This window comes from Gopherus evgoodei, chromosome 7, assembly GCF_007399415.2.
Source record: "Gopherus evgoodei ecotype Sinaloan lineage chromosome 7, rGopEvg1_v1.p, whole genome shotgun sequence".
In the NCBI taxonomy this organism is placed as follows: domain Eukaryota; kingdom Metazoa; phylum Chordata; order Testudines; family Testudinidae; genus Gopherus; species Gopherus evgoodei.
Window position 1 is genome coordinate 86,957,413 of NC_044328.1, and position 15,308 is coordinate 86,972,720.

General features: G+C 40.2%; 1 protein-coding gene across 15 annotated transcripts in view; it reads right to left on the reverse strand.

Moving 5' to 3' along the window:
* PBRM1 (polybromo 1) overlaps nt 1-15,196 on the reverse strand; it is an 84,620-nt gene extending 69,424 nt beyond the window's left edge. For 4 of the 15 annotated variants that reach the window (XM_030569344.1, XM_030569341.1, XM_030569343.1 and 1 more), the window contains exons 1-9: nt 11,524-11,759; nt 8,945-9,100; nt 7,472-7,569; nt 6,746-6,893; nt 5,227-5,370; nt 4,031-4,147; nt 3,052-3,120; nt 2,094-2,192; nt 843-928 (exon numbers count right to left, since the gene is read on the reverse strand). In XM_030569344.1, coding sequence (XP_030425204.1) covers nt 843-928; nt 2,094-2,192; nt 3,052-3,120; nt 4,031-4,147; nt 5,227-5,370; nt 6,746-6,893; nt 7,472-7,569; nt 8,945-9,100; nt 11,524-11,562 — 956 coding nt within the window. In that variant the 5' untranslated portion in view covers nt 11,563-11,759. The other 11 variants (XM_030569330.1, XM_030569331.1, XM_030569329.1 and 8 more) reach the window with 11 other exon arrangements.
* Nucleotides 15,197-15,308: the final 112 nt, after the last annotated feature.

Consider the following 15,308-nt stretch of genomic DNA (forward strand, 5'->3'; position numbering starts at 1 on the left):
TGTGATTTCAGGAAGGAAATAACAGCCTGAAAAAAAAATCTCTCTCTCAACAACTATTTTTTCAAGACCAACCCTATAGCCCAAATGACAAATAACTGCACTACCCCCTCTCCCACAAGCCACATCCATTTAATTTACATTTCCAAAACTTCACTCCATAACCAACAAGTCAATTCTATCCCTATCTCACATAATTCTGCCCCTTATTACAATTAAAATAGATTTTCACATACAAAGAGTGTTACTAAATCTTGGGCTTTCCTCCAAAATGATTGCTGGGCATCTGAATGAATGAATTTTGGGCTGTTTCCCTGCTCCCCCCCCCAATAAATATTTTGGGATCATTCAAAAAATGAATCCTTGGTCCCCCTAATTCTTTGCAGGCCTCAGGATACATCAGAGGCCCTTGGCCATCCAGCAACTCTTATGAAGAAGGGCACTCTTACCTAGATCCTCAAAACGTATTTGACCTCAGTGGGAGTCAGCTGCCTTTGAGGATCTGAGCCTCTGCTCGTTGTTCCAGCTTTTCTGTTTCTACTCGTTAAACACATAGAATAGAAGCTGGCTAAAACTTTAGCTTTAGAGGCTCCTGAAGGCTCTCTATATTTCAGTGCCAAATATATCTTAAAAGTAGGAATATATCACCTACACAGTATATTTCAGCAGTTACCTTCAAAAATCTACTTCAGTGGTTTTTAAGATTTAAAGCAACAAGCAGCAAGTTAATTTTATCTGGTTTTTGTTTTTTGAGGGGCAAAATTAAGGAACTAAATATCAGTAAATACATGTAAACCAGACCTCAAACAGCATTTCTTTTTTATTTTATTTTTTACTTGCAGTACCTGATTCGAAGACTTGACTTGGCCAGTTCATTATGTTCAATTTCAGCCTTTTTCATATTAAATGTTTTTTTAATAGCATTTGCATCCTGTTAATTGAAATAAGAATAGTCCATTTCAGAAAAAATGAGACTGATCAAGGATTTACTCAAATTTTATAAATATAACTATACATATTTAAAATAGTGAGAAAAGAACAAAAGTTAGGGTTACATATTTTCTTGATAGAGAGCGACTTTGCCCAGTGTCAGAACTCTGTAGCAAAATCTAACTTGAAAGGAGATTTTCAATGGTTAAATAAAAGGGAATAAAACGGTGGCTAGTGTCTGTGGCACTTCTTTGCAACATCCTTAAAAAAAAAAAATCCACGACTTACGCATGCGCGCACACACACACACCAACAATACATTAGAATGACTGGGCTTGTTTTTCTTCTGTCCACTGGAAGATGATTGGTGTCATAGCTAGCCTGCCTTAGCATTCTATTTACCTCTACTCTTAAAACAATAGATTTTACCCTTAGAATGTTACATATATGTAGTGCCCTTCATCCGAAAAGTTAAAGATATGCAGGAATCACTTCACCACTGAAATTCATTCACTTTTAGGTACAGGAAGGTATGTAGGCAGGTAGGTAGAAAATATGCACACAGCATGCTGGTCAATTGAGAGAGAAAAGGAAGTGGTGAGGAAGAGATGAGAGTGAGTTTTGGCTATATGATGCATGCATACTCTTACAAAAGCTGGAATAGGATCTTTACTATCCATGCAAAGGAGGCAAGACCTCCATTCTTTCAGGCTTTACACCGCAGACCTCCCTACACTAAACTGCACAGAATTCAAATGTTCTGTGATAATGAACAGACGGTCAAGTGCCATGATTTGAATCTGTAATGCCAGGAATTCTAGGCATTTCTAACCTAACAGCCAGCAAGCCATCCTTCATTCCTATAAGAAACCAGGCTGATTTATGTCCCATTTGAAATAAAATTGGAAGAGAGAAATGTATAGTTGGCAAACGGAAAAGAACAGTCAACAGGGAACGAATATGAGTTTCAAACTTCTAAGAGGGAGTTACTAACAATAAAAGGCATAGAAATTAGTTGACAATATCCTTTTTAATATTTCCAGATAAATTAGAAATGCTTTAGAACCTAAAACACAAAATACTATTTTAATAATTTAAAAATATGTAATATAATAAATAAAGACGGAACCTTGACTTAATTGTCAAAAAAAAAATCTGAAAATAACCTTGAATACTTGAGATCCAGGCTCATTATAGGTTTTGGCATTCTTTGCTAAAAGATCTATATCCTTGGCCATCGCATGAATGCTTTTATAACTTCCATTCTGCAGAACAAAAAACAGAGCAGTTTACTCTTTAGATAATAACTGATCCTTTTTATCCTGTCACATGAAGAAAGAAAATGCAAAACACTGGAAAGTAAAAGGTAGTTCACACTGAATAAAGACATTTCTTTATGCAGCATATAAACAAACTTGAAGAAAAAAAGAAAATAAAATCATACAGGAGATACAAATATAAAAGTTATTTTCTACGTGACAGGTCCAACAAACTAAATGAACAATGCACTGACTCAAATTATTTTAAGCAAACTTTAACACACATCATTTGGATTACCATTTTAACACATCTCTATCCTCCACTTCAGTTCAATATGAATTAGCAGATAGTATCTCACAAAATTCTGGAATTAGAGACTAATACTTCATTTTAAAAATTAGATTTGAATAATTTGAGGTAGGATAGATCACCAATTTCTAACTCCAGGAGTTCAGGATAACAGCTAGCTAAAACGAAGAAAGAATAGGAAAGGATGAGTGGGAGAAAGCAAGATGGTAATGAGAATGGCACTAATCTAAACTTAAATATCTCAATTTTCCCTGGCCTGAAATGACTACTTTATACTAGTACATGACCAAGAACTCACAGTAATTGGCATTTCATTCATATCAGCGACTAGTGGTTTAAGACACTGAACCTTAAAACTGTGACTACTTTTGGCACATTAGCGCAGGACTGACTATAGCCAGTCCTGAACCTCAGAGCAGTATAGTTTTCAGTTTCTTAATTTACTGGTAAAACTTACACTTACTACTCATCTACATAAACTTTTCCCTCTAAACTTTAAAAAGCTTATTTTTCCAAAATTACAATATACAGCTCATTAACATGATCATACTGTACCTGTATCCTCTGGGCAATAGTCTTAAGATCTATGGGCTCCTTAATTATTGCATAATAGTCAGGATATTGCTGGAAACAAAAAATGATATATTTGTGGTTGTACACTGACACATATCATTCACAAGGGAAACACTTAATAAAAATCAGTATTAAATGAACACTTATTATTTTGATGGCCTATTACCAAAGGCAGCTGAGAAGATAGATAACCACCACAAAACAGTTGAAAGATTATGTACAAATTCAGTATTGATTAAGGTTTATTCTCTTAACCAAAATTGTTTACTTTCTCCATATCATTAAGATATACATTGCTCACATAACTAATATCGCTTATTAACAACATTTGAAAGGATTTATTTATATAGATTCATCAAATGAGCTAATGATCTCATTCACAGAGTAGATCCCTTACACTAAGATGAAATTCAAACTAAGTGGAGTTACACTCACTCTGAACTGAGCTGTAAATGACTTCAAAATAAAAAAGTTAGATTAGTAAAAAGATTATTTTAGGGTTGATCCATAAACACCTTTCGACCAGCAGAAAGCTGCGAAAACAATAAGCAGCCCTTACAGCCAATTAAGAAAAGTGAAATATTTCATCATTCCACCAAAGTGATATGAAAAAAACTATTTCCTCAGAAAGAAGCAATGATTTTATAACATGACCTTTATCTTATAATGCGTAACAACACTGATAGCTATTAGACATTATACACACCCCTCACAGTCTGCTTTCAGAGTTAAAACGTTATAGTACATTATCTGATTAAACTGATAATGGCTTCTTCAGTAAACAGGCATAAGGAGACAATTTCCACTGAAAAGCAAAATATTATGACTTGCTAGTGCTTAAAGTATTTTTATTTATTTTTGTTCACTTGACTGTTAGTCCCACAGTCAGCCCACAGTATTCAGTTATACTATTTTCCAGATACCAAACAGAGAACACAAATGACTTCATTTCACTACTCACCACTTTAGAGGGAAGCTTCTGAAACAGCTCACTTATGAGACGTCCTGATGGGTTGGTGGCTATGGCTACAGCTTCAAGCAGCTGTTCAAGAATCTCTTTCAAGTAGCTTGGAGAAGACTGGTACAGGAAATGAAGTTACAAAAAGCTTTGATGAGAAAGATTTCAATTTTATAAAAGCTTCTAATGGCCTCTGTAAAATATTTCAGTGTAAATGTATAAATATTCTTTTTCAAGGAAAATAGGATGAAAACAGCAGCTATAAAGATGTGTGCAACTTTTCAAGACATAGTACTATGGTTATGCATTTAGTAAGGCATTTGAATAAGTCTCAATGTCACATACACATTTCGTGCACAGAACTGTTTTTCAAAGTTAAATAAAAATATGCCTTGTAATGTCATGCAGTACTAACGGAGATTTGCAGGAGTAGCTCTAGCCTAAGTCGCTGGTTTAAGGCCATACAAAGAACAATAAGTCTGAGAATAACACCATCGTGTTGACCATATGGGTATCTCATTTGAAAGCAGCAAAGAATCCTGTGGCATCTTATAGACGAACAGACGTTTTGGAGCATGAGCTTTCGTGGGTGAATGCATCTGACGTATGGGTGCATGCATCTGACAAAGTGGGTATTCACTCACGAAAGCTCATGCTCCAGAACGTCTGTTAGTCTATAAGGTGCCACAGGATTCTTTGCTGCTTTTACAGATCCAGACTAACACGGCTACCTCTCTGATACTTGTCATCTGAAAGTGTTCTCATTGGGACCCAGGTTTTCTTGCACTGGGCCTCAGATCATGCAAGTTACAGAGGTCATATTTATTATAAAAACTTGGATTAAAATGGAACCACATATACAATAGTTATATCATTGATCATCTCGTAAACATTTATTTCTTAAGAGTTCCCTAATATATGCAAAAACATATGCAAAGGTATAAATACTTACATAGAGAGTACTGAACCCATTACCATTTTCTATGTATATGTAAGAACCCTTAAACAGTATATCAGAACATAATCTAGTGACTTAATTTATATGTACGCATGTCCCATAACCTGTATTGGCCCAGCTTAATAACCACACATCAACCGATGTCCCTCTATAAATTGAGGTTAACCTTATTCTGAAAGCCCAGTTTTCACACACCTCTTAATTTCACAAGCAAACTATAAATGCAGTGCTTCCTACTTACTACTTCAGATATTGCCCCTTGATTGTCATGCCCTTCATCCTCTTCCTCCTCCTCCTCAGCATCACCTTTCTGAACAAACTCATTCTTTGTGCGCATATACAAATCCCATAGTTTGCAGGCAGCTTTATATTCAGGAGAATCTGGCTGTGAGAATGAACCAAACAGCATATTATTGCTATCTGTTATTTTAAAAGTGTTCTTAAAATTCTGAGCATTCTGAAGTGAAATATATTAAATAATAGAAAACACAGAAATTACTGGCTGTGTAATTCTTCAACACAGTGACGTCAGGAATGGTATGAATTAAAATAGATACCTAATGTCCTTAAGTGTGGTGGAGGCTAAGTTATCCCAGATTGGCAATAAAGTTTTGGATTTCTTTTATCCCATCTCTGCCACAAGATATTGAAACTTTCAATGCAAGAAATACAGGAAAACAATTTATTTTTTAAGATTCTGAAACACATTTTTAACTTTTTCATTAAATTTTAGGATTTAAAGATAACCTTAATAAAACCCATTAACATCTAAAGTGTACCATTCATATCAGGGGCAGCAGAACCAAAGGGATGAGGGGAGCTAGTGCTGATTTACGTCCCCAGTTTCCCCCACGTCATACTCAGCTCTCTAACCCTGAGCCTTGGCTTGAGCTGCCTCTGACGGAGCCCTGCCCGACACAAGCAACCTCTGACTGAGTCTCAGTCGGAACCAGGGTGATTAGGCCAGAAGAAGCTATCCCCAGAAAAAGAGACACTCCAACTTCCCTATTCTGCCCTGATACTCACCCTCTTCCCCCCCCATTCAAAGTGAGCATCTATCACCTCTCATTTATATAAGTGCAAAACTACTGCTTTTTTTAAACAGAGTATAATACTGCAGAGATTTCAAATGAGTGTCCTGCACACCACTGATAGCTAGCAAACCACTTGTTTATTGGTGATCTTAGCTCTCCTGCTTGTTTCCAGCTGAGAGGCAGAACTGATGGAAGTGAGAGATGAAATCATCCCACTACTTTTGCTCTTTTCTTTCAAAAAAATAAAAAAGATGAGATCAAGTTAAATATAGAAAAACAAATATATAATCATTCAGAATGACCAATTAATTAAATGGGAAGTGTATTGATAAAATAATTTAAATCTGTTCGGCCTTTACTTGCCTGCTCAGTACTGAGTTCAGGATTCTACTTGTGCTCTTTAATGTTTTTCCCAAAGGAAAACACACATCACATGAGACACCTAAAAAGACACACTTTCCTAATATTTTTCCACGGAAGAAATTGCTGTAGTTGAGCAGGGATGCTACATGACTGGGAAAGAGAGAGGAGGAGGCATATGAGGTAATCTCTGTTTTAAGATCTGGTCCACACTACAGAAAAGTTTTGGAACCACTGTAGTACTGGAACAGATGTATATTACCATAATTGTCTCTTACATACGAAACTGGCTGTATCTTTTAACAGCACCCAGACCTGCTATTGTCAGAATATATGAATTTGGGCCTTTATATGAAGCTTCCTCACCTTATAGTAAGCCTTTGCATTGTTAAATAGTAGCTGAAAGTCAGCAGTCAGTAGGTTCACATCATCATACTCCTCCATTTTTAGTTTCTGTTGGATTTTCATTAAATCAATCGGCTGAGAAACCACTTCATAGTAGTCTGGCTGATTTCTGTTGTAACAATAAGTAAAGACATTAGAGTTTGAGCACTGAAAGTAGAGTTTGAGCACTGAAAGCGAACCCTACAGTATTTAACTTTGCACAAATTTAAGACTAATGCAGAAATTTTTATAGTATGTTTTTGCTACAACTTAAATAGCTCAAATTTACAAACAACCTTAATATAAATGAATTAGCACATATTTTAAAATTTATCTTAAATCTATAAAAAATTACAGACAGAAATAGTCTATCACTTCACGTACTCCATTCCCAAAAGTCAGTTATGGATTTGTCCCTAGGATATATTTTTAGTATTTTACTCCTCCACCTTTGAAGACAATTTTACAGTCAAATAGATCTCAATGGTCAGGAAGGCTTTATATTCTATGTTTCTGCCCGAACACAGGCACCTGTGTCACAGTTGTTCAAAGGGGCATGCTGTCAAATATAAAGATCAAAAGACTTATGCAAGCTTGTTGCATATTTAATGCACAAGTTTTGCAACTTTTACACAGATGAGCTATTTCTCAAAATCCAGGACTAGTTCTCATACCTAAGATTGTTACCAATCAAAGCCATCTCCTCACCTTCGTTTTGGTGCCCTAATGAAAAGCTCACATAAGAGCCTGCCCTGTTCATCTTTGTAATCTCTGATTGTGTTGTACAGTTCATGGCACACAGCAATCTAAAAGGCAAGAACAATTCAGTAAAACAATGGAAATGCCAAGAAGCAACAAATTTAGGGTATATCTGCACTTGAAATGCTACAGTGTAGACACTACCTATGCCAACAGCAGAAGTTCTCCTGTCAACATAGGTAATCCACTTCCCCGAGAAACAGTAGTTAGGCCAATGGAAGAATTCTGTCTGCACAAGGGCTTAGGTCGGCATAGCTATGTTTCTCAGGGATGTGGATTTATGCCCAAGCCTTGGTTAGAGCGGGGGGGGGGGGAGGAGAAGAGGAGTGTCACACCATAAGTTGCTCTACAGTAGGGTATTAAACACCCAGCCTATTTGATGTATTAATATAGTACCAGGGCATACTCAGATTTGTGTGTTTTTTCTTTATTAAAAGGAGTTTTCTAGCCTCCGTGGTTGCAAAGGAAACTTCCCAAATGTAAACCAACACAGTGATGACTACAGACTCAAGAAGACACCAAAAACAATAAATAAGGAAATGCAGACTCCAATGTTTCTCAGTCAATCTCTCTTAGGCTAACTAATGCCTAAGGATGGCACTTCAAATGTCAGCATTTACTATTTCTTTGCTGACCATTTTAGCAGATGCAAGGAGGATGGGGAGGAAATGAAAGCCATAAGGTATAGAAATCAGGAACTGCTACAAGGAAGCAGATGCAATGGGAAGATAAGACGAGAAATACAAAGACAGTGAATAAAAAAGAAAAGCAGCTAAAGGAGAATGAGTAAGGAAGAGAAAAGGACATCAATTGGGATGGTCCTAAAGATGAACATATTTTCATGGGCCAGGGATGAGTAAAGTACTGAACAAATAATAGAACTTTAGGTACTACACGGAAAGGCAATATTCTACCTTTTGCTCTTTGTACAAATCTTGTATTGACATCAGTGGGAGAACTAATGAAGGGAGATACGTAGTCCTAAATTTATGCCCCAGCCCACACACCATAATTAAAAATGTAACTCAGACATCTCCACAGAATGAGTTTGATATCCCTGCTCTACAGCCAGTGTAGAATCAGCGCTGTTGGGCTCAGGAGGAAGTTGTAACTTGCCCATGTCATTTAAAATTGGAGCTCAGGCCAGGAAAGTGCACAATATAGCAAAGGAAACAGAAGCTGTTCCTCAGGGTTCCATACAAATGTAGAACACCGTCCCATGGGGGAAAGCCTAGAAGAAGACTTTGCAACTCCAGAAAACATCCATAGAACACTTTGTTGTACCCTTATCTTAAATATTCTCTCTCTCTCTCTCTATATATATATATTTTGCAGATGTTTGCTTATAGCAATTTCAAAAGGTATTCCACATTTGGATTTATGCAATAAAACAGAACGGGTATATATTACAATGGTACTTACAGGATCTACAGTTGGGAGATTTGAAAGTCTCCTCCTTTTCCGGCTTGGGCCTGGTATATTTGTTGAATGGTGACCATCATCAAAATCTCCTCCACTGATGCTGCTGGAAGGAGAAGTAGCTCTTCGTCTCTTGGAACCCATGGAATCCAACTTCTTCTATAATAAAGAAAGATGTTCTTAAACTTATGGCTTTGCATCCAATCTCTCTGATGAGAGTGAGCATTAAACTTGCAGTTCTTTAGGGTATATGTATTCAAGATGGTTAACTAAAATTAAGTTATGTATTATTACCTCATGAAATCATATAGCTAAAACAATGCTTATGTCTTTCATAGTTTACCTGGTAATCCAATCTATCCTCGAGTTTTATACTGCCATGCATCACCATAACATCAGAGTGCCTTGGACTCTTATAGAGTGATGAAAATGTATCTAACAACACTTACCAGTATGCTTTCTTAAATCACTCATCAATTCTTGTGACTTCCATACATGATAATAAAATAAGAACTTTTGTCATAGCAGATGAACTAGCTCAAACAAGAGATAGTTTGGTGATTCTGACTGACAAAACAAACAACACTGTTGATGTAATTAAGAGTCTGCACTGACAGGTAAAAATCACAACTACTGCTTAATATCTAGTCCTGGGATCACACCAAAAGGGGTTTGGGCTGTAACCCAGGCCATGTCTACATCTAAAATTTTGCAGCGCTGGTAGTTACAGCTGTATTAGTACAGCTGTATAGGGCCAGCGCTGCAGAGTGGCCACACTTACAGCAACCAGCGCTGCAAGTGGTGTTAGATGTGGCCACACTGCAGCGCTGTTGGGCGGCTTCAAGGGGGGGTTCGGGGAACGGGAGAGCAAACCGGGAAAGGAGACCAGCTTCGCCGCGGTTTGCTCTCGCGTTCCCCGAACCCCTCTGCAAACCGCAGGGAAGGAGACCAGCTTGCTCGGGGTTCGGGGAACGAGAGAGCAAACCGGGAAAGGAGACCAGCTTCGCCGCGGTTTGCTCTCGCGTTCCCGAACCCCCTGCAAACCGCAGGGAAGGAGACCTGCTTGCTCGGGGTTCCGGGAACGAGAGAGCAAACCGGGAAAGGAGACCCGCTTCGCCGCGGTTTGCTCTCGCGTTCCCGAACCCCCTGCAAACCGCAGGGAAGGAGACCTGCTTGCTCGGGGTTCCGGGAACGAGAGAGCAAACCGGGAAAGGAGACCCGCTTCGCCGCGGTTTGCTCTCGCGTTCCCGAACCCCCTGCAAACCGCAGGGAAGGAGACCTGCTTGCTCGGTGCTCCGCGAACTAGAGAGTAAACCGGGAAAGGAGACCCGCTTCGCCGCGGTTTGCTCTCGCGTTCCCGGAGCCCCTGCAAACCGCAGGGAAGGAGACCTGCTTGCTCGGGGAACGGGAGAGCAAACCGCGGCGAAGCTGGTCTCCTTTCCCGGTTTGCTCTCGCGTTCCCGGAGCCACCCAGCAAACCGCAGGGAAGGAGACCTGCTTGCTCGGGGCTCCGGGAACTAGAGAGCAAACCGGGAAAGGAGACCCGCTTCGCCGCGGTTTGCTCTCGCGTTCCCGGAGCCACCCTGCAAACTGCAGGGAAGGAGACCTGCTTGCTCGGGGAACGGGAGAGCAAACCGCGGCGAAGCTGGTCTCCTTTCCCGGTTTGCTCTCGCGTTCCCGAACCCCCCTGCAAACCGCAGGGAAGGAGACCTGCTTGCTCGGGGTTCCGGGAACGCGAGAGCAAGCTGGGGAAGGAGACCAGCTTGATTACCAGAGGCTTCCTCCTTCCACGGAAGTCAAGAAAAGCGCTGGTAAGTGTTTACATTGGATTACCAGCGCTGGATCACCAGCGCTGGATCCTCTACACCCGAGACAAAACGGGAGTACGGCCAGCGCTGCAAACAGGGAGTTGCAGCGCTGGTGATGCCCTGCAGATGTGTACACCTTCAAAGTTGCAGCGCTGTAACTCCCTCACCAGCGCTGCAACTTTCTGATGTAGACAAGCCCCCAGTTACATTTTGTTATGTTCTCAAGCCCTCGCATTCTCCCTCCAATGCTAAAATCACTGTGTATTGGATAGCCTAAGTAACTGGCAATGTAAGAGCGTCTGCCTCCTCTTGGCCTCGGGTATGAATTTACTAAAGTAAACAGTGACTGAAATTAATAACCATCCAACAACTACTGAGTGGTTTATGAAACAAGCTGGCGGACATAGCTCAATTTCTAGTGGCAAGAAATCTGTATCACGAAGATTTCTCTCTACTGGCACTATTGTTGGGAGTCTCAAAGACTAAAGACTGAACGGGTACAGACTAAAGCCTCCCCAGATCTCCTCCCATTTTCTAATATAATCAAGGCATTTTTTCTTGTATGTGTTGTTTTTAAATGGTGCAGCAGCCTGGCATAACTACATTAGGGTATCTTTTTCATATTCCAGGAACAGAATTAATTACCAGCAAACACTTAAATAAGTTGAATTAATGAGGGGCGATTCATTATAGCCAGGATAAAAAAAAAAAAAAAGTCAAGGTAGGGGAGAGGGGAGAATGATGCATATATGATCAATAATGTACCAGATTTACCAGAGTACAACCAGCACCTCGAAAAGCCAATCTCCTCATAACGTCTGCTGGCCAAGTTAAAATACTGGGAGAAGATAAGACTCTACAAGTGTCAATTCAGCAATGGTGTTAGTACAGTCTAAATTGAAAGAGAAAAATAGAGGGGAAGGGTAAAAAGGAGAGAGCAGATAGACAGAATTCAAGAAAAATAGTGAGGAAAGAGGAAAGGTAGGGGAGGAGAGGAACATATTAGTATTTTTTGGATTCATTCTTAACAAAAACAAACTTCCACATAGAGTATTTTTTCTGCACAGAAAATAAGACATTTCTCTGGATTTTTTAAACAAATGGTTTGCTTTTTCCTAAAGGCCCTGCTGACACATCACAGATTTTACTACCAGTTTGAATGTAAAAGAAAAGAACTGCAACATTGTAAACTGATGGGAGTGGAGAAGCAGTACAGTGAATGTATAAATAAAAAAAAGTTAAATTCTCAAAAAAGTAATAAGATTCTTTAGCAATGGCCCACATCAAGAAACATCTTCAGAGGAGTTTTATGGCTCTCTTTACTCAACAGTAGCCTTCCTTACTAAACATTTAGCCCCTGTTCATAAAACTTCAGCCACGTACCCTATTGCATGATAAAGTTTATCAATACAAGACTGTGCAACAAATACATCAGTTTGCTTGTTGAAAAACATTTCTATCAAAACCAAGCTTGTATATCAACCAGGATATAAAATATAAAGCTGAATTTTGTTAACAGAATAGCTATATCTGATCAATGCCAGTTTCTCTTTTAAGACTGATTTTCTAACAAATCCCAACCACATATACTGAACTGTATATTAATAAAAAAACAAAACAGAAAATAAAATTAGTCTTATCTATCTGGTATGCACTATTTTACTGTTTGTTACCAGAACCAAAAGACATGGAAGACAACTTGTTAACACAGGGATCAGCAACCTTTGGCCCGCGGCCCACTAGGGTAAGCACTCTAGTAGCCGGGCCGGTTTAACTGCCGCGTTGGCAAGTTCAGCCGATAGTGGCTCCCGCTGGCCGCAGTTCGCTGCTCCAGGCAAATGGGGGTGGCAGGAAGACTTGGAGCGGCGAACCGCAGCCAGAGGGAGCTGCGATCGGCTGAACCTGTGGACGCGGCAGATAAACAAACCACCCCGGCCTGCCAAGGTGCTTACCCTGGCGAGCCATATGCCAAAGGTTGCTGATCCCTGTGTGAACCAAATGACAAATTTTTCCTATGTATTTTTACACTGCACATGCTCTTACAGAGAAAGTTTAAGAGCATATTAAGTTTCAATCGGTATTTCATTTAAGGACTTCAGATCTTTATCTCCCTGTACAACTTAGGTATATGTAAAACCTATACCAAGGTTTGGACACCATCATGTACCGAAATTCAGTAAGAATCATCCATAAGATATTTGGCAGCTAGAAAATAATATCGAATAGCTGCCACAAAACTGGTAACATTTCAGAACCTGAACTGCATTAGATTCTCCAGATCGCTACGTCTTTGTACAATAATCAAATTATTGATTTCAAAACAATACCTTATATTTAGTTGAGAAAGTGTAGAAAATATTGCTCTCTTCTTAATGGAACTGATGTCTCACGGTGCCTTCTGGGGTACAAACAATCTCCCTACCTACAAACACTTCCACTCCTTGTGTGAAGTAGAGAAGTTCTTGAGAGCTATTCAGACAATTCCCACAGGACCTGAGAACCCTGTTTCTGCAGCACTCGCATGAGAAATTGTTTTACATCTTGGACACTTTCTATAACCTTTACAGCCACTCTTTTAAAAGTCAGATCTCTTATAATACCTTCTTCTACAGCTACTCTCTGAGAGACCTCTCTTGTGACTCCTAAAACATGACAGGTTACTCACTGCCATATCTCCTGAGGATATGCCAATAAATATTTTTCTCTTGTAATCTATTAAGGACTCATCAACATAGTATAATGCCTAAACTCCTTGAAAGAGTCGAGGTTTTACACATATTCAAGACAATTTACATAAAGAAAGTCAATTGGGTTTTAACAAGCATTTACCTTTCTGCGTCCCTTTAAAAATAACCAACCAGGAAAGATACACAGGTGTCAAGAAAAACTAATTGTTTGCATTATGGGTATCCTCCATGTCTGTAGAAATATTTCTCAGATAATTGGAAAATGTCACAAAATGACTGAAAGATTTGGGATATATTTTGTCTATATGATTACTGATAAATAAATCCTGAAACTTGCCTGAAACATATGAGGAAAAGGGGATAGAGGGAATAATGAACTGTAAAAGAATAAAGTTAGCAAAGTTAAATGTACATGTTTATTTCTTCATTAATCTTTGAAGGGGTAATAGACAAGGGACAGATAATGTGACTGTTTATTTGATTAACTACTGGGTGTAATGCAGGCCTGCTTCTAGTTTAAATATTACTAAATGGTATACAGAAATACATTTTCTAGCAAATTTTGTGAGGCTCTTTTGGTAAGAAAGGGAGGACTGGGTCTATTTATGGCCCTATAAATATAATAAAATATTTGTGTATAGATATATACACACCTTCAAGTATTGTACAATCATTAACTATGCACCCAGTATTTTACAGATGGAAAAACTGAGGAAGAGCGTGTATATATTACATCATTTGCTTTCTATATTTTGATTGGTAAAAATGTTATGCATATGGATTTGTCTAGCATTCCTACCTACCCTGAGGAGTGCTCTACTCTCTTGGCTGCAAATTCCCTGTGACAGAAACAGTCTTTTGTCCCTTTCTTAGGAAAGGCTGAAAGAATTGGGCATATTTAGTCTAGAGAAGAAGAGATGAGTGAGGGGGTGTCATAATCACAGTCTTCAAATATGTAAAGGGTTGTTATAAAGAGAGCTGTGATCAATTGTTCTCCATGTCCACTGAGGGCAGGACAAGAAGTAATCAGCTTAGTTTGCAGCAAGGGAGATTTAAGTTAGATATTAGGAAAACCTTTCTACTGATAAAGTTAGTCAAGCACTGGAAAAGGTCACCAAGGGAGGCTGTGGAATCACCATCACTGGAGGTTTCTAAGAACAGGTTGGAGAAGCATGGGGGTCTGGACTTAATGACCTCTTGAGGGCCCTTCCACCCTTACATTTCTATGATACTTTCGGTACAAAAGGCCATGCTCCTCAACTGGAGAACCTGGGTGCTATGAATAAAATATGAGTAATGTACCCAAGGTCAGAGTTAGGGCCTGGGAGTCAGGACTCCTTGTATCTGTTCCCAGCGCCAACAGCGACTCGATGAGTTGATTGCTTTGACAAGCCGCTTCCCCACTCCGTGCCTCGCTTTCCCCAGATGTGAAAGAGGGCTAACACCACCAGCCTCACCGAGGGAGGATCAGTGCCCCTGGAGGCGAGGCGAAGGGGAGCTGGTGCCTCGGGGGTGGCAGGGATGAAGATGGGAACAGGGGATCGGCTCCCACGCCGCCGGAAGGGTCCGGGGCGTGCCCCGGGCAGGGCACCCCCACGCCGGGGGCGCGTCTCCCCACTAGGAGCGCAGCGGCCACACAAAGGGAAGCGGCGGCCTCCTGGCTCCCGCAGCCCGGCTGCCCGCTCCGAACCGCCGGGCTGGCAGCCAGCGCTTACCCAGCCGGCCCCGCTCCGCCTCCGACAGCCGCGGCCGCGCTCGCCCCCCGCCGCCCGCGCCGCCACCGCTGCTGCTTTCCTGCCGCTCCTCCTCACTGCCGAGTCTGCCGCTGCCGCAAAGCCCACCCGACCGCCAAGCGAGCCCGCCAGCGCGACA